We start from the raw sequence: 19,748 nt of genomic DNA, 5'->3' as shown, positions 1-19,748 counted from the left end.
GGTAATTCTAGTTAGATACAAGCATATGTGTTAGTTAAGGCCACGCCCAATAGAAGCGTACGAAATAAGGTGAATATAAATCTGAATATGGATGTAGTCAAGGCCAGAAAAACACACTACAGATTAATATTAAGGGAAAGTATAATAATATTCTTTTTATGTACTTTGCTATTAGGCTAGATCATGAAGGAAATCACATGGACTCCATTTTGTTCTCTGTTTTGCTATATCTGCTGTCTTTGGAATCCATTTTATGTTCAGTTTTTTCCAAGTCTTTGTGTAGGCTTCTCAGCATCGTGGTGTTAATTGATACCAGATGTGCCTTAGGCTGGGTAGGAAAAGTATATTGGATTACGTATCCTAAACTAAGATATAACATTTATGAAATATGAATGGCCGAGATATGAATGAAAATTATGAATGCTTGGGCCCAAGCAAGTATGAATGTGTGGATATGAAAGAATTGGTATTAAAAATGAAATAGAAGACACAACATCCAGAAATGGTTAACTTAAAGTCAGAGACTGCTGCTCTAACATAGGAAGACTTCTGTGTGAAGATTAATGAAATTTGAAACTGTCAGCTTAGGGGGAGACAGCCCCTCCTTCTCTTTGATTGCCTTCTCCTGCACTTTCTCCTTTCCTCTAAGGCTGACAACATTTCAGCACTTTTTTTTTTTAACAAATGATTCTCTTAATATACCTTTGTGAAAAGGATAATGTATATTCAGAAATGAATGTAAACAAACGAATATGAGTTCTGAAACTTTTAAACGTAGAGGAATTTATTTGTTTAACTTTAAACACCACCTCTGATATTTTATTGGATGTCAAGCTGATGATGTCACACTGAGCCAAAAGTATATAATAGAGTGTAGCAAAATATTGAACTGAGTTCGTTATCAGAAGGCCAGCATTTTGGCAACTATAACGACCTCCCACTAATGCAACTATTAACACAAGCAATTATGCTTTATTCTTTTGAGTCTCATAATGAAAAAATATAAACAATAACCAAATAAAATACATAATTATAATTATATTTGCATTGGTGTAATTTGCATGTTTTTGTTATTTTTCACACCTTGAGCTTCATGAGTGCGCGGCTTCCCATGCTCAGGAGGTCATAAATATTTTGGTCTTTTCCAGGTTTAGTTTTAGTTTGGAGTTTGTTGACCATTGTTCTACTTGGTTGATGATAGATGAGACGAAGTGAAAGGTTTCAGATGACAGTTCTGAGATGAGGACAATGATTGTGATGTCATCTGCGTAGATGTATGATTGGAGGTTTAGGTTGGATAGTATGTTCTGGTGATAACATGCAGGCATTGCAGCTCTAACATTTTAGGCACTAACACCAGGTGATTTAAATGGCCAGGAGTGTGGAAGGAGTGAAGAGGAAAGATGTGGAATTATGGGAAGAATCATTGCGTCAGATGAGTGGGGGATATTTTATAAGCTTTTTGAGGCACAACAATGCATCTGTATACTTTCAGAACGTAGGCATCCTGCAATAAAATTACTCCCTCAATGTATAAAAGTATTTTATTCAGTTCTTTCTCCATGAAACAGATTTCTCTATGAGTTATCCCAGATCCCAAATTTTGCTGAACGCTCCCAATGCATCATCTTCCAGTCCATTTTCTGGGAGGGAATAACTGCTGTCCAGCGGAAGGTGGACATTATCGTTCAAGCATGTAAGGTATGTTTCCATATTGTCATCCTAAGTAGTAAATATATACAGAAAGCCATCCATCAGAACTTGTTAAATTAAGTGATTTTAATTTCATGTCAGTGTAATTTGCATTCACAAAGGTGCAGATTGTAAAACGTGCATGCAAGCATTAAGTTAACTCAGGCTGAGTTAAGGCCAACATTATATAACATAGGCCATATTATTTTCATATATGTGCAATAGCACCATTTCTGTCTTTTAAATAGGCATATTGCACACTGCCTCTCTTTTCAGTACTATAAAGAAAGATATGAGCTTCTGACTAGTGGTAGTAAGCAAGGACAGATAAAAGAGTTCTCAGTAGCTTGTTTTGAATTTTGAATGCTATCATCTTTTGTGATAAATATTTTCCCTGACTGTTCCCCTTTATTTCTCATTTTCTTTGTGAATGAAAACTTGAGTGCAAGCTTCTGGCATTTGATCTTGCCAGTCTCTATTTTTGTTCTTATTAGAATATATGATAATATATAGAATTAAAAGAAAACAAAAGGAATGAAGGTGATAACTTTTTAATTGGATTAACTTCTGTAGCAAAGACATAATTCTGTACTGTAGCTGTTGATTCCCAATAGACACGAATCTGAAAAAGGGTGTCGCTCAGAAATTCTGAACTACTCCCCTTCTGCAGTGGAGAACAGCTCCCTCTTCAGTTTTTCCTTTTGAAAGTGAACTCAGAAGGTGGTTCTGATCTGCTGTGCATCATTTTATTATTTTCAAGTATTTTTGTCATCAGCTTTTGAAATTTCTGCTTGACTTCAGAGCTCAGAAGTCCCATTCTTGGGTGGACTGCTGCTACCAAACTAATCTCTTAGAGTACCTTTGGAGACAGCCTGCTTTGTGTCCCTTCAAGTGCTCGAGGTCTGTTCCCTTGGGAGCTGCTTGCCTGCTAATTTATCAGAGGCCTGAGTGCAGGCTATAGGGCCCCTGAGTATCAGAGAGCCAGCTGCAAAGTTTTTCAATCCAACGCATTGCTTGGATTGTCAGGGATGGAAGTCTGTGATCGAGGTCCACCAGATCTCCAGCGGTGGACTTGTACTGGCTATCTCTGAGGCAGAAATTCATTCCCTGCAAGTAGCTGACAGGCACCAGAAGTCACAGTGAGTACTCTCATTGTTCCCTATGGGGAAAATCGAGGGGGGGGTTATGAAAAATCCAGTTTTTGAGGGGTTAGGGTTAGGTCCTTCCACCTCCAAAACCTCTTTTTCAATATTTTTTTGTTTTTCAGTTAAGCTCCCATGGGCTATTTTTGGCATGAATTTTCTGGTGGTGGCCATCTTGGATTTTTAGCTATTTTTCTTTCAAAGTCCTTTTTTCTTCCTCATAACACCTTGTTTTGTCTAGGGATCATCTATAATGGATGCCCCAGGTCAGTCTTGCCACAATTCCTGTGTTTATTGTGCAGATTTACTGGGTGAGGAGTGGCCATATTCCACGTGCTACGGGGTGCAAGAGGAAAGGGTGGGAGCTTTCAGCTCAGCTTCTAATCAGTCCTCCAGGGCCTTGGAACCTCAAAAGGTCTCCACTACAGAATGAAAGATTAGGTTCTTACCTTGCTAATCTTTTTTTCTGACAGAAGACATAGGATTCTGTATGACTGCCCTGTTCAGAGTTTTGATTCACCTGATTCCTGCCTTGGACATTGCCAGTGTCCGTCTCGAGACCTCTTCTTCTGTATCTAAGATTTAGCACAGACTAACTACAGGAATATGAGGGTTGCTATTCTCTTTCTCCTTTAGGGAGATTTTATGGATTCTCCCAGTTGCACTTTGCAGGTTGGTTCCTAGCTATTCATGTGCATAATTTGTTGTTCTATGTTAAATTGTTATTACTGTATATACTCGAATATGTGTCAATCCAAATATAAGTTGAGACCCCTCTTCCCCCCCAAAAGGAGGAAAAATGGTTGACTCGAATATAAGTCAGGCAGCTTAATAGTCAAGTGCCCTGCCCTGTCAGGCTCTGCATCAGCCCCCTCCCTGCCAAGCTCTGCACCCAGCCCCCTTCCCTCCCTCCCCTGTCAGGTACTGCACACAGCTCCCTTCCTGCCAGGCACTGCACCCAGCTTCCTTCCTGTCAGGCACTGCACACAGCACCCTTCACTCCTTCCCCTGTCAGGTACTGCACCCAGCACCCTTCCTTCCCTCCCTCCCCTGTCAGGCTCTGCACCCAGCACCCTTCCTTCCTTCCCTCCCCTGTCAGGCTCTGCACCCAGAACCCTTCCTTCCCTCCCTCCCCTGTCAGGCTCTGCACCCAGCACCATTCCTTCCCTCCCTCCCCTGTCAGGCTCTGCACCCAGCACCCTTCCTTCCTTCCCTCCCCTGTCAGGCTCTGCACCCAGAACCCTTCCTTCCCTCCCTCCCCTGTCAGGCTCTGCACTCAGCACCCTTCTTTCCCTCCCTCCCCTGTTGGGCTCTGTACCCAGCATGCTTCCCTCTCTCCCTTCCTTCTCTGTCAGGCTCTGCACCGAGCACCCTTCCTTCCTTCCCCTGTAAGACTCTGCACCCTCTCTCCCTCCCAGGCTCTGCCCCCTGTCCCCACTCCCTGCCCTATCCTCATACCTCTGCCGTTGCCTGGTGGAGGTGTAGTGGGTAGGAGCAAGCTTTCCGAACTCCTGCCCCACTGCTAACTGGCTGCACAGATCCAGTTTCTTCGGCTGAGCAGCATGAGCGTGATTTGGCGCTGTTGCTCGGTGCTGAGTGGCTTCCTTACTAGCTCCTGAAAATTCTCATGAGAATTCATGGGAGCCAGTAAGGAAGCCACTCAGCACTGAGCAGCAGCACCAATTCACGCTCGTGCTGCTCAGCAGCCTAAGAAATTCGATCTGTGGCGGCTGGTTAGCAGCGGGGCAGAAGTTCAGAAAGCTTGCTCCTGCCCACTGCACCTCCACCAGGGATCAGCAGAGGTATGAGGATAGGACAGAGAGGAGGGCAGGGGGCAGAGCCTTGTGGCAACGGTCTGAAAAATTCTGGGAGGGGGCGTTGGCTCAAATTTAAACTGGGACCTACATTTTTGAGCCAGTTTTTGGGCCCAAAATCCCCGGTTTATATTTGAGCTTATTCGGTAATCATTGTTCTCATATCATAAGTTCCAGCACAGAACAGAATAGGGTTTGTTGCTGGGGCAGTTCCTCGTGCCCCTCCTTCTTCTTTCTTATGTTTTATTTGAGTTTGTTTGCTTTAGTACCAACTGAAGAGGGAGCTGCAGATTGAGAGGAGTTCAGAGTTTGAGTGACACCCTTCTGCAGATTTGCAACTAATGGGAAGCAACAACTACAGTATAGAATTCTATGTCTTCTATCAGAAAAATGATTAGCAAGATAAGAACCTAATCTGGAAGAAATACTTCAGTACCTGAATTTATAGACTATAAAGTGGTCTATAAATACTAAAATAAATAAATAAATTTTCATTAGGGTTCCTTTTACTAAATGGTGCTAGAAGTTTTTGCTTGAGCCCAAATAGTAGCAACATTCCATGTTACCGACCCCAGGGCAAGCAGTGGCTTCCCCTATGTTTGTCTCAATACTAGACTATGGACTTTTCCTCCAGGAACTTGTCCAAAACCTTTATTTTAAACCAGCTTCTTAACTATTCTCTGAGTGAAAAAATATTTCCTTCTATTGGTTTTAAAAGTGTTTCCCTGTAACTTCATCGAATTATAAGTGAAACATCAAAGCATCACTGAAATACTTTGATGTTTCACTTACATATACTGACAGTTATCAACATTTTCTTATTTCTGATCTGAGGAAGAAGGGTCACCTTTGAACCTAATCAAACAATGCACTGAGTTAGTCCAATTAAGAATAGGTATTACCTTAATTCCTTTTGTTTTGTTTTATTTTCTGTTGATTCTATATATTATCTCAAACAGTGGACTAACATGGCTACCTCACCATTTCACTCTAGAATATGCAAGAAAGGAGCATCTGAGCATGACGCACTAAATGACGACAGATTAAGACCTGCACAGTCCATCCAGTGTACCCAGCAAGGTGGCCAGAGCCTTGCCCTCTACTCTATATGGACTCCATTCACCCATGCTTAAATACAGGTTATCAAGTCTCCACCATGTCAGACATATAGGCGGCTAACCACATATCATCCCCAAATTTGACACTATTCAACTTCCCAGTCAAGATGTCTTCTCCTCCACTCTGAGTTGTACAGCACCCTCCCTGGCAGCATGTGACAATAAAGTGGGCTACAACACTGAAGCTGCCGAAGCATCACCTGCGTTTTGCCGTTTGCCTTACCTTTGGGACGGGTTTGCCGAAGGCAGTGTGTTTACTTCATTCACACTGCCTGCAGTCTGAAGAGTGCAGGACTGCAGCGCTGGAAACAAAAAGTGCCAGATCCCAACGGGAGTGGGGGGAGGGAAAAGGGAAAATGCCAGATATCTGTGGAAAGAAAGATGGGGGTGAAAGGTGAAGGGCGCAAATAGAACATAAGAATTTCTTTTGCTGGGTCAGACCAGTGGTCCATTGTGCCCAGCAGTCTGCACCCGCGGTGGCCCTTAGGTCAAAGACTAGTGCCCTAACTGAGACTAGCCTTACCTGTGTAAGTTCCGGTTCAGCAGGAACTTGTCTAACTTTGTCTTGAATCCCTGGAGAGTGTTTTCCCCTATAACAGCCTCCGGAAGAACATTCCAGTTTTCTACCACTCTCTGGGTGAAGAACTTCCTTATGTTTGTACGGAATCTATCCCCTTTTAACTTTAGAAAGAGCCCTTTTGTTCTCTCTACATTGGAGAGGGTGAACAACCTGTCCTTATCTACTAAGTCTATTCCCTTCATTACCTTGAATGTTTCAATCATGTCCCCTCTGTCTCCTCTTTTCAAGGGAGAAGAGGCCTAGTTTCTCCGATCTCTCACTGTACGGCAACTCTCCAGCCCCTTAAACATTTTAGTCGCTCTTCTCTGGACCCTTTCGAGTAGAACCATGTCCTTCATGTACGGCGACCAGTGTTGGACGCAGTACTCCAAGTGAGGGCGCACCATGGCCCGGTACAGCAGCATGATAACCTTCTCCAATCTGTTCGTGATCCCCTTCTTAATCATTCCTAGCATTCTGTTCACCCTTTCCGCCACCGCCGCACCTTACGCGGACAGCTTCATTGACTTGTCAACCAGTACTCCCAAGTCTCTTTCCTGGGGGGTCTCTCCAAGTATTGCACCGGACATCCTGTATTACTGTATAAGATTTTTGTTACCGACATGCATCACCTTACACTTATCCACATTAAACCTCATTTGCCATGTCGCGGCCCATTTCTCGAGCGTGTTTATGTCACATTACAGGTCTTCGCAATCCTCCTGCATCTTCACTACTCTGAATAACTTCGTATCGTCTACAAATTTAATCACCTCACTCGTCGTACCAATTTCCAGGTCGTTTATGAATATGTTGAAGAACACGGGTCCAAGCACCAAACCCTGGGAGGAGATGGTGCACATGGATTGAGAGGAGGGGAAGACATGAAATAGTAGACAGATTGAGAAGAAAGCAGAAAAATGGAAGAAAGTTGAATGTAGGGTAGAAAGTGGAGAACAAACAGCAAATAGATAAGAAGGTCCTGGAAACAGTTAAGAGCACAGACAGAAGGAAGTGCAGCCAGAGCCTGGGAAAAGATAGTTAGAAAAATAAAATCACCAAAGGTAGGAAAAATGATTTTATTTTCAATTCAGTGATTGAAATATGTCAGTTTTGAGAATTTACATCTGCTGTCTCTATTTTGCACTGTTCATGAAGACATGCAACATAAGCAACACAGTTTGTAGCTAAAATACATGGTCTAACATAAATATTCAGTCATAATCTACTGTGAGAAATATATTTGAAATAGATAACTCTTAAAGTATTTCTGAAAAAGTAAGAAAGCAATATTCTTAATGACAAGAGACAGGCTGTTCCAGGTCTTACTTGCCAGTGTACTATAATTGAATCATTAATGGTGTCACTTGCCCCCCCAAAAAAATTAATTCTGTAATAACTGGAGCTTCCAAAGCAATTTAGTAGAAACATTCAGATAAAGTGAATTAGAATAATCAAACTTCAATTATAATAACCTGAACTAACAGTCTAAAATGAGCAGCCTGAAGAAAGAATATGTAGATCCAGCTGCCTCAATCTAAAAAAATATCTTCTAAACTGAAATATTTACTTAGGGGGGTCAAAGGATAACTTAGAGCCAAGTAGTATACCCTAAACTCTAGCCAATATTTTAATTATAATAGATTCCCCTGATGTAGGTTGAAAGCATCTTCTGTTATCTTCAGTGAGCCTTCTTGAGGGATGCTGATATATAAGACCCCCATGCTTAGTGTAGTCCAAGGATATCAAAGTCCCTCCTCGAGGGCTGCAATCCTTTCGGGTTTTCAGGATTTCCCCAGTGAATATGCATGAGATCTATTAGCATACAATGAAAGCAGTGCATGCAAATAGATCTCATGCATATTCATTGGGGAAATCCTGAAAACCCGACTGGATTGCGGCCCTCGAGGAGGGACTTTGACACCCCTGGTGTAGTCCCTTAAACTCCTCTAAAACAATCATCATCTCTCTAGAATTATGAATATAAGAAGTTACAGTAACTAGGTTCTCTTGCTTATTTTTGTTTAGACCAGTGGTTCCCAAACCTGTCCTGGGGGACCCCCAGCCAGTCAGGTTTTCAAGATATCCCTAATGAATATGCATGAGAGAGATTTGCATATAATGGAAGTGACAGGTATGCAAATCTCTCTCATGCATATTCATTAGGGATATCTTGAAAACCTGACTGACTGGGGGTCCCCCAGGACAGGTTTGGGAACCACTGCTATAACAAATAATTCTGGGGCGATGATGATCATTTCAGAAGGCACAGGAGAAATAGCATGCTGTAAATTGCACACAGAGATTTGAATATGAACCTTTTCATTTTCAGATTTGTGTGATTAACTGTGGGAGTTAACCAGATAAATTTTTCAATGAAAAACTTATGTCTTACTAACTTGAACCAGACAACCCATTCATTAGTTAAAATTTAGGCCCCCTTTTATCAAGCCACATTGGAGTTTATTTTTTAAATCATCAGCCGCTGCATTAAAAGCTCTGACACTCATAGGAATTTTTACTGTAGCGGCTGTCGATAAAAAACCCTAACGGGACTTGATAAAAGGGACTTTAGTCAGTTAAACTTCAAAGGGATTATATAATTCAGTGTTACCTGGTTGTCTTTAAGCGGTTAACATGAAATGCATGTGTTAACATGTCTGTCAAAACGAACTAAAAACACCAGGTTAAAATAACTGTAATCTGCATTATTCATGCATGCTGAGTTAATCAGATATCTGAATATCTTAATTCAGTTAACTTTAAAATGAAATATTGCTTCTGAATATTGGCCTCAAAATTTTGATGCACACTTTCACTCCTCTGACTTATTCTTGTTCCTTTTTTCATGCAGGTAAAAATGCATACATTTTGGTCAGTCCATTTATCGAACTCTACTAAAGTGGAGTTTGATAAATGGACTGAGTGATTTAAGGAATTGCTTCACTTATAATAGACAAAGAATATTTGCCAGTTAAGTGAGTGATAATCAATACATTTTGAACAGTGCCATACTTTTTATTCTGAGTTGGAGGAGATATTAGAAATAAATTTTGATGTGGATAGACATTTATTTAATCAGTTTAAAATTTGGATGTTTGCCTCCTGTGTGTTCAGTACATTAGAATAGGCTGAAACTAAGTACTATCTGCCCCAGTCACACGTTGCTGTTGATGTTTCAGGGTCTACAGGATATGAAGAGTGTGAAGGAAGTCCTTGGCCTAATCTTGGCTTTTGGTAATTACATGAATGGGGGGAACAGAACACGCGGCCAGGCTGATGGGTATGGTTTAGAGATTCTTCCCAAGCTGAAGGACGTCAAAAGCAGGGTAAGTGTCACAACTCTTTTAACATGCTCTAATAAGTAGAAGGAATGGAAAGAAGAGTAGAGCTGTATGAGGGGGTAATTTTATAAAGCTTTGTCCACATGTAAAGCCTGTTTTGCAGCTGCACATAAAAAGTAAACAAACAGTTTATCTGCTATTTTGTGATCTGCACATAGGAGGAGTCATTTGGATGATGTGGAGGGGGGATTTGTGAGGTACCTGCTTTTTTTTAATATACTTATTAAATATGCTCATATATTTATATCTTTTTCAGAGTAGGTATAAATTTGTTGCACACTACTAGGGTTAATTCTGAGAGCCTATTTTATAAATGCTCATTGCCACCAATGTTGCCTTTTTAAAATAAGCTTAAAAATGGATACCTGTTGTGAAATCCTATGTAAATGTCTTGTAAATGTCGATTTCTTCTCTCCTGCAATCCCTCATAAGCAGTTCATGCAGTATTAGAGCTGTTCCGAGAATTCATATTTGAGCCAGTCCTGAATACATTATTTCTATTCGGCTGAATAGTGATTTAAATGTCAATACAAATAATCCAGGACTCTACCGTGCTAAATCCTACTGAAATAGCAGACAATGGACTTTTCCTCCAGGAACTTGTCCTAACCTTTTTTAAACCCAGATATGCTAACTGCTGTTACCACATCCTCTGGCAAAGAGTTTCAGAGCTTTTACTATTCTTTGCATGAAAAAATATTTCTTCCTGTTTGTTTTAAAGGGATTTCCATGTAACTAATTATGTTCCCTAGTCTTTGTAATTTTTGAAAGAGTGAAAAATCAATTTACTTTTTTTTATGTATTTAGTTGGTTTTATCCTGTCCTTCCCAAAGAGCTCAGAATGATTACGATTTAACATTCGCAATTGTAAAGTATTACATTACATTTCCAAGGTTTATTTAAAATTTGATATACTGCTTAAAAAGTTGTCTAAGCAATGTATAGAGTCAATGAACAGATAACATCTTGGGGAGACATAATTAGACAACAACAGTCTTAAATGACATATTGAAACATGAGGGATAGGGGGAGAAATACAATAGGAGAGAATGATATAGGTCAATACAGTAGGTAGTAGTTCTCATAGGGTTACAATGACAGTACATGGGGTTAAGGTATGTTCATATTTACCCGTTTTATACCACTCAGGATTTTGTCAACCTCAGTATTATACCCCCTCAGGTATCCCTCTTCCAAGCTGAAGAGCCCTAATCTATTTAGCTGTTTTTCATGAGAGGCGTTCCTTCCCCTTTCTCATTTTGGTTACTCTTCTGTGAACCTCTTCTAAATCTGCTATTTTTTTATTTTTTTATTTTTTTTTTAGATACAGCGATCAAAACTGAACACAATACTCAGCATTAAAATATTATCTCCCGCTGAATACTTCAGTTAGCAGCTTATCACTAACTAGCTATGTACTGTATATGTCGCAACATAGCTAGCTAGATGTGGATATTCAGGGCCAAATTCTATAAATGGTGTCCCGATTGTAGGCAGCGGTAGGCATCCTACTGCTGTCTAACCAGCCAATTGGGACGCACGTTTTGTTTTTTTTTAAAGAAAAAACAAACAAACTTGAGGCAGGCCACCTACACCGTATACGTCTGTCGCGGGTGAAGGTAGGTGCCTAGGGATGTTTAAGCTCACCCAAGGCTGGGCGTGGGCATGGTTTCACCCAGGAGAGGCCTTAGGTGAGCTTAAGTGACCCTAGGCATCTAAAATGTAGGGCAGTAAAATGCTGGCCTACATTTCAAATAGACATGGCCGCTAAACTGATCGCTGCAAGGAAATCTCCCTGCCACGATCAGCTGAGTGGCCATGACAGGGAACCCTCGAACCCCACGCAAGTTGGCCAGCAGGATGGATGCCCACTCTCTCCTGCCAGAACCCCTGAACCCCCCCTACACACACACACACACTGTCTACGGATGTGTTGAGAGTGGCCTAATACTCCGAATGGCCAGATCCCTAAGGCCACTCCCATGGAGGGGGTTCAGGGGTTCCCTGCAACTCAGCTGATCGCGGCAGAGAGATTCCCTTGCAGCAATCAGCTCAGTGGCAACGTGATTCTCTAAACCAGGGGTGTAAAATTCAATCACATTAAGGGGCCAAAATCCAAAACACAGGCTAAGTCGCAAGCCAGACCCCACCCCTGATCCTGCCCCTATAATTATAACACCATTTTTCCATTCATTTTTCATATATACACACACAATATAATCTTATTAACACATAATGGTTAACCACAAAATTAAACTACACAAAGCACACTGTATTTTTCTCAACATTCCTACCAGAACCCAGATAACCCCTAAGCAAATACGGGCCCCAAAATTAAAAGTACTAATATATAAAAAAGAAACCCTAAGATTCAAGACTCTGCATGCAGTACAATCCCCAGAGAAAAAGAAACAAATTTATTTCTTCCTGAGCAGTGCAAAAGATAAACAGCAGATTAAAATTCTCAAAATTGACACAATTCAAACACTAAATTGAAAATAAACCTCATTCCCCCTACATAAGAACATAAGAAGTTGCCTCCGCTGAGGCAGACCAGAGGTCCATCTCGCCCAGCGGTCCGCTCCCGCGGCGGCCCATCAGGCCCATTGCCTGATCAGTGGTCCCTGGCTATTCCTTTAACTTGTCTCTCACTCCTATCCCTGTACCTACCTCTACTCTTATCTGTACCCCTCAATCCCTTTGTCCTCTAGGAACCTATCCAAACCTTCTTTGAAGCCCTACAACGTGCTCCTACCTTTGTTGTCTCTCTCCCTCCATGCTGTGCCTCCCTCCGGCGGGTGTCTTACCTTCTGGCCTGCTCCAATCTGGCCTTGCGGTTCGCGGTCCGATGCCCCCTGGTGTTATCTTATGGCCGGCTCCCTCCTCCTCACCGCCACAGTGTACATGAACCCACGTGTAGTGGCTCCTCGTGCATCCTGCGCCTGAGCCGGAAGCCTTATCTCTGATGTCGCAACATCAGAGGGAATGCTTCTGGATGAGACGCGGGATGCGCAAGGAGCCACTGCGGCTGTGAGGAGGAGGTGGGAGCCGGCCACAAGATAACACTGAGGGCATCGGACCGCAGGCCGCATAAAATGACCAGGCGGACCATATTCGGCCCGTGGGCCTTGAATTTGACACCTGTACTCTAAACGGTGCCTGTGACATAGACATCGTTTAGAGAATTGGGGGGGTTATCAGGGTTAGGAGGCTGTTTGTTAGGACAGAAGCAATTCTGTATAGGATGCCCATGTGTGCTTCTCAAAAGCTGCTTAGGCAGCTGCTGAGACCAGGCGTCCTATACAGAATCAGGCCCCGAGTGCCTAACTGGCTATGTTTAGTGGCTAAAATAGGCCTCAGAAATAGTAGGCCTAACTTTAGCTCCTAAGTACTTAACCAGTTAGTGCTAAATATTGACATAAGTTGCCATGGGTAAAACTGGATATCTGTGTCGGTCACCAGAAATGGCTCAGCATTGAATATCGAGGTTGAGTGCCAGCACTGGGCGGGCAGTGCACTGATCTGCACCAGCTGACTATCTACCTCTTGATCTCTGATTTTATGAGTACATTGCTTCATTTATTATTTGTTATGTTAAAGCTCAGTGCCCATTATTCATATTCTGTATTCATATTCAGCCAAATAATATTTTTCATTATTCATATTTGGCCTAATAGTAAAATATGCTATTCAGTACAGCTCTGTAATTTGGGTTTCTCAGGCTACTGATTCTCCTCCCTGCAGAGACATGGAAGAAGCCTCATTACACCTAAGAGACTATGAGGCCTATTTTCTAAAATTGCATTAGATTTGAATAGCTCCCCTGGGTAGCCTTTCAAACCAAGTGCACATATTAAACATTTGCATTTAATTAAGGCCTCTGAATAAAGATTTGGGCTCCACCTTTAATGTTATTCTGTTAGCATAGGATAGAATAGGATATCTGCTCCTTTATCCCTCTACACTCTCATGTACTTGGTAGAAGGTCATTCCTTTAGTCTTCCTTCCATTCCAAACTATCTGGTGTTGCTAGGACTGAGTGGGCCCCAGACAGAAAAATAGAAGGAAAGAAGAGGAAAACCCTCCAGAGCTCCAGTAAACAAATCTGTAAAAGTAAAACACAATTCAAACCTATATGGAATACTTGACATAATATTACAATTAATTCAGAAAAAAAATACATTTTTCTTCATTGTTGTTTGAGTATTGCTTTAGTACCAGTATCTGTTTTATGTTTTCTTTTCTTACCTATATTTCTCTTGTCCAGCATTGCCCCTCTGTGTCCCTGTACCTAGATTCTCTCCATGTCCAGCATCTCTTTTCTGTGAGAATGTCCTGGCCCTTTTCATGTCTAGCTTCTCCCCTCTCTCCTTCTTTCCTCATGCACAGGACCAGCATTTCTCCCTCTTTCTTTTTTCATCCCTGGCCCCTACTTCTTACTTTGGAGTTAGCATCTCTCCCTCTGGCACCCTGACTTCAACCCTATGGTCTGGCTTCTCTTTATTACCTTTTACTATTGGTCCAGTGTCCATTCCCCGTTCTCCCCCCTTTTTATTCTGGGAGTCTCTCTCTCTCTCCTTCTTCCCCCCCCCCCATTTCTTCTCCTCTTTATCACCTCCCCATCCCTCTGGCAGTCCTTCAGAATACCAACAGACGACTGGCAAGTGGCCCCTACCACTGAGCAGCCCTGGGCATTTTGCTACTTATCTGATCTGGATTAAATTGTCATTATTCCTTGCCTAGCCCATTCGCCAGTATTAATGTTTCACCCACTGATATCCTGTTAGGGCAGTGGGCTAAAAACCAGGGAAAGCTGGGTTCATATTAGAAGGCATGTGAAAACAGCTTTTTTTAGTTTTTGGCCAAAACTGAATCTGCAGGTAAAATTCAGTGCTCATTTTCAGCTGAAACTGAATCTGGCTGCTGGGTCTGGGCCAGAAAGTAATAGACCCTATATCCTCCCCCACTCCTGAATAGCTCCTCTCCCTCACCCTTAGGCTCTCTGGGTCTACTGTACTACTGAAGGTCTCATAACAGCTAGTCAGGGCAGGAACAATCCCCAGTCTTCTGCCTATGACAGTTTTGCTGTCAAAATGGTTGCCATTAGACTGCTGCTGGAGGTCCCAGCAGCCATTTTGACAGCACAGCTGGCATGGAGAGGAGCACTGGGGACTGCTCTTGCCCCAACCAGTCACTAGACCATCAAATTTGGTCTGTCTCTAGTTCATATCCTGCTTCTGTTACTAATATGCTTCCTGACCTCAGGCAAGTCACTTTATGTCCCATTGCCTCAGTTAGGTACCTATATAGGTTGCAAGCTCTTTCAGAAAGATACAATATACCTGAATACATATCACCTGCTACATTTATGTCAACTTTCCTTGAGGTTCTAGTTTAAAATCTGCTCCATCTCCTTTTTAAATGTTAGCATCTGCAGCCCATTCCATCCTGGTTAAGGTGGAGCCCATCTTTTTAGAATAGGCTCCCCTTTCCCAGGAATGTTGTCCAGTTCCAACCAAATCTAAATCCATGAGCCCTGTACAGTCATCTGAACCATGCATGGAGACTTTGGAGCTCTGGCCTGCCTCTTAGGTTCTGCACACGGAATAGGGAGCATTTCTGCAGAGAGATACTCCTGGAATACATATCCCACTGAGCCCACTGATATTCTCTCTCCTTCCATGCATCCGGACCCTGGACACTCCTCATTTGAGCCTTAGATACCTGTCTCTAAATTCTTTTGGCTGATATTTTCAGACATAATCCCAGTTTGGAGGAAAGAGTTCTGTTTCTCAGTTGATTGACCTCTGGTTCTGAGCCACATCCCAGTCAATATCTGCAACCAACTTTTTGTGGTAGTGTTATGGATGTGGCTCTAAGCCCATGATTTACTTCTGCTATGTAGGCCCCAGTTTTTCTTATATAACCACTCTTATGTCCAGAGTTGCATCCTTTATTAATCTGCCTTGTGGCTAGCCTAGTAGCACTGTCCACTGTTATGTGACTCACCTGGCTGGGTCAACAAGGAGTGTAGTATATTTGCAAAGAACATGTTTGTATGTAAGTTTGTTTAAGATGGGGTTTGGGTGGAAGGGGTTTACTCTCAGCACATCTCTGATGTTTCTGGCTTCTTCTATTGTATTGAAACAAGAGTGGGCATTACTGTTGTATCTGCTTTAGCTGGTTTTTTATTTTGATTGTGAATTTGGAGGGATGGATGGGAGAGGGTGGGTAATAGGATTTAAGAATAGGAAATTATAAGTGAAGGGGCAAGATTAGGTGGGAATTATTTCTTAAAATGTATTTTTTGACCTTAAACTGGTACTGTATTTAAGGATATTCTTGAGGACTGAATTTGTGTACTCCTGTTCTTTGAAGTATGTGGGTACAAAATTACCTGGTTATTTGTTCCTAGGCAGTTTAATGAAAATTACTTTCATTATTTATAGAGCATCGTCCATTTAAACAGCTATTAAAAACAAAAAAACAATACTAAGTAGACTGGCTATTACAAATTGCACAGGAAACAGTAAGACAGGTGCCATGCAATGCAACTGCTACATGAAAGTCCTGAGGATTTTACTCTTCCCTTTCTTCCAACAGAACAGCTCGATCAGCCTCATGGGTTATATTGTCAGCTACTACTTGCGCCACTATGACCAGGTCAGAACCTTTTCCTTTTTATCTTATACGGAAAGGTTTGCAGAATTTTATTCCTGCATTTGAATCGCTTATTCTTTCTTGTTTAAAGGTGAACATCATTGATCTGTGATAGAGGTTGTATTATTTAGTGGCTCATAATAATGCAGATTTCCTTATCGTCCCATCAAACCAGTCCAGACACTTGGGTTGGGCTTTCCTGCCAGCAGATGGAGACTGAGAAATACTGAACTGTGATGTCATTGAAAGGTCACTTTGGGAAGCCACAAAACTTAGAGACTTGAAGAAAGCACAGATGTTTATTAGCATACATATGCGACTTCTGAGCTCCAAGCTGGCTTTAGAAGTCCCAAAAACAGGAAGTTACAGAGATATTTATACATTCTTCTGGCTATACAACTGAATTCTAGAAAAAACTTTTCACGTGTTACTTTTCTTAACAATCATTGGTGCTAAGCTCACACTAGCAGGTCACTAGCAGGTCACTTATCTAAGCCCTGCAGTCTTTCTGTTACATGTCCAAGAGGGCGGAATACAATATCATGTATGCTGAGATAGCCATAAGAAGCTAGAATGCTCAAGCTAAAACACCCAGTGCAGGCAGGCTAGAACATGAGATAAGTTAGGTCTGCAGCTAAACATAATTCAGCATTTTATTAAAGAGAAAACTTAGTTCAACACTTAGAAAAACCAGTCCCAGACTCCTTCATCATCACTTAAGAACTCTATGCAACTTCATGGCCAGTCAGTATTTTTTATCTCCATCCAGGTGGTAGGCCTAATATACAATTTCTGATTGTCTGGTAAGACTTTAAAATAAAAAGAAAAGAAAGCAATCTAGGGGATATTTCTGGCTTTCTTAAAAAAAATATATATATTTTAAGGGTGCAACACCTGAGGGTCTAATCTAATCTAATCTTCCATTTGTGTGTCATTCATACCTATTCAGGCTCTAGGCGACTTGCAGAGGGGTTAGAAGGGGGTCAAGGGTGAACTTAGAAGGAGGGCATTAATTAAGAGGGAGGAGGAGAAGGGAGTGAGAAAAACTCAGTTGTTGGAAAGAGTTATCAGCTTAGGTCCAACCCTGATCAACCATTTTTCTCAGACCTTCCCCTTGGTAGAAAACTTTGAGTTTGATATAATGTAACCACCTAAGTTTAGCGCTTTACTCAGATGCATAAAAATCGGTCCTATCTTTCTGTAGTGTCACCTTATGTGATTAACCCCCTTTTTACAAAGCCACGCTAGCAGCTGCTGCTGTGGTAATCGCTCCGATGTCCAAAGGGAATTGATGGACGTCGGAGTGTTTGAACCATGCGGCTTTGTAAAAGAAATCCTAAGTGCTGAATATCGCATTTAACTGCATAAGAGAGCTGGCTGCATAACCCCAGTTATTCAATGCTGGTGCCTGAGCATGGTCTGGTCTTGAATATCCAGGAATAACACCGCTAGTGGCTAAAAGAAATGCTCAGCACCATCAGCTAAATATCAACCCCAAGTTAATAAAGAAGGCACATTATATCAAAGAGAATCCTTAAAGTCCTCATTGACAGAAAGCAAGATTAAAGAAAAATGATAAAGAAACTAATCTAAATAATATAATCATATACAGTATAATCTAATTATAATGGACTTGCTTATAATGGAATATCGTGTATAGCGGACGAGGTCTGCTGCTCCTTGGCCATATGCGCCTTTATGAACATGCAGAAAATCATCGCATATAGCGGACTCACATATAACAGACAAGCAATTTGGTCCCTAGAGCCGCTTTTAGCTGTAATTTTGTTCGGCTATAACAGACATGCAGGCTACGCCTACAAGGCGTGTGGCGTGCCGGTGATATAGTATCAAAATGCAACTCAGAAGAAAATGACAGAGTATTTTTCTTTCCAGTACAGTACGAGATAATGATTTAGAGCATCTTTTAGTGTTCTGGTTTTGCAATCATTTTGTGCCATACCAATGTTTTGCTGAGTTTTGTTATTGATGTTGCTGATATGCTTGTGCGGTGACTGTCCATTGATTGTACGTTGTTTCAAGTTGACCTAAATAAAGTTTTTAGAAAATGCAACTGGATATAACAGACTGTTTTTCCAGTTCCCTTGAAGTCCACTATAACGAGATTATACTGTACTAATCTGTTAATCTAGTGAAGTATAATCATCCAAATCAAGATTAATAGAGAGAGCCAGATACAATTTAACCAGTCTAATGTACAAGAAACTCTTGAAGCTCTTCATGTTGCCAGAAAATGTACCTAGTTCCTTGATAGTTCAACAGACATTTACAAGGGAACCATAGAAAGAATTGCACCTCACATTATTTCAGAGCCAAGAACAATTTATGTCTAACCTTTGTAGTATGAGAAACATTTGGAAATATGGAGATTTTTAAACCCCAAAAATGAATCTTCTCTGTTCTAAAAAAATGCGTTTATAACATAATCTCTTATGTGTAGCCAGCACAAAAGTTAGCAATGCTATCAGAGTCAAGAAAGTCTGTAAGATTTGAAATACATCCAAAGTATACATACATACATTTCTCAGTTGTCCTACTGCCTTCAACTTCCTTGCAGAAACAAAGATAAGTTTCAAGTAAAAAACTCAATGCCTTCAAAAAGTATTTTTTAAACAACTCTCAAACAGAAATTGCATTATGTTGGGGAAAATTTAACCTATGAAATAGAGTTCCAAATGAAAATTTTCCAAATTTTCTATTTTAAACAAAACTTTCATAATATCTTTAATCATAGCTTGAAGGGACATCTCTACCGTAATTATAGATTTTTTTTTACATTTTCAGTTTACCAGCATGATCTACTAAGCTATTTTCAGCCACCAAACATCTGGTCTGAAATTCAGTAGATTGATTTAATAACTGACCAAAACGTTTATTGACAATGTGGAGGGGCATTTTCCATATGACATCTTAAGTCCGAGTTTGGACATTTTTTGGGAACACACACAAAATTCCAATAGCAAACATGACAATTTCAAAACCAAAAAACGTCTTTCTTTTTGTTTCGAAATGGGACATTTCGCACATTTGTGCACAGTACATCAATCTTTTTGAACCATTTTCGAAAACTAAGGGTTCCTTTTACTAAGGTGCGCTAGCATTTTTAGCTCGCGCTAAACAAAAAACACTAACACAAGCTCTAAGGAGGCGTTAGCGTTTAGCGCACGCTAAAACCGCTAGCGTACCTTAATAAAAGGAGCCCTAAATGTCCAAAAGAAATTTGCACCAAACATGCCATTGGGATGTAGGAAGGGCCAGCATTTTTAGTAGACTGGCCACACAAACATCCCAGCAGAAGTGGGGGTACTGCAGTGAACTTCACATAAAAAGTTCTAAGTACACATCTCACCATAACCCCCTTATACTGAAAGATGAGCCTTCCAAAACCAACCTCAAAC

At 41.2% G+C, this 19,748-nt stretch overlaps 1 protein-coding gene across 3 annotated transcripts in view; it reads left to right on the top strand.

Moving 5' to 3' along the window:
- The window catches only part of FMN1 (formin 1), a 119,532-nt gene that overhangs the window by 72,017 nt on the left and 27,767 nt on the right, over positions 1 to 19,748 (top strand). For all 3 annotated transcript variants that reach the window (XR_004540101.1, XM_033951595.1, XM_033951596.1), the window contains exons 9-11: positions 1,572 to 1,701; positions 9,508 to 9,654; positions 16,273 to 16,332. Coding sequence is in view for 2 of the 3 variants with exons in the window: in XM_033951595.1 (XP_033807486.1) it covers positions 1,572 to 1,701; positions 9,508 to 9,654; positions 16,273 to 16,332 (337 nt within the window). In the remaining variant the exon portion in view is untranslated. The remainder of the gene's footprint in view (positions 1 to 1,571; positions 1,702 to 9,507; positions 9,655 to 16,272; positions 16,333 to 19,748) is intronic.

Source organism: Geotrypetes seraphini, chromosome 7 (assembly GCF_902459505.1).
Source record: "Geotrypetes seraphini chromosome 7, aGeoSer1.1, whole genome shotgun sequence".
NCBI lineage: Eukaryota > Metazoa > Chordata > Amphibia > Gymnophiona > Dermophiidae > Geotrypetes > Geotrypetes seraphini.
The sequence above is the reverse complement of the archived record's forward strand: the minus strand, read 5'-3'. Positions and strand labels throughout refer to the sequence as shown.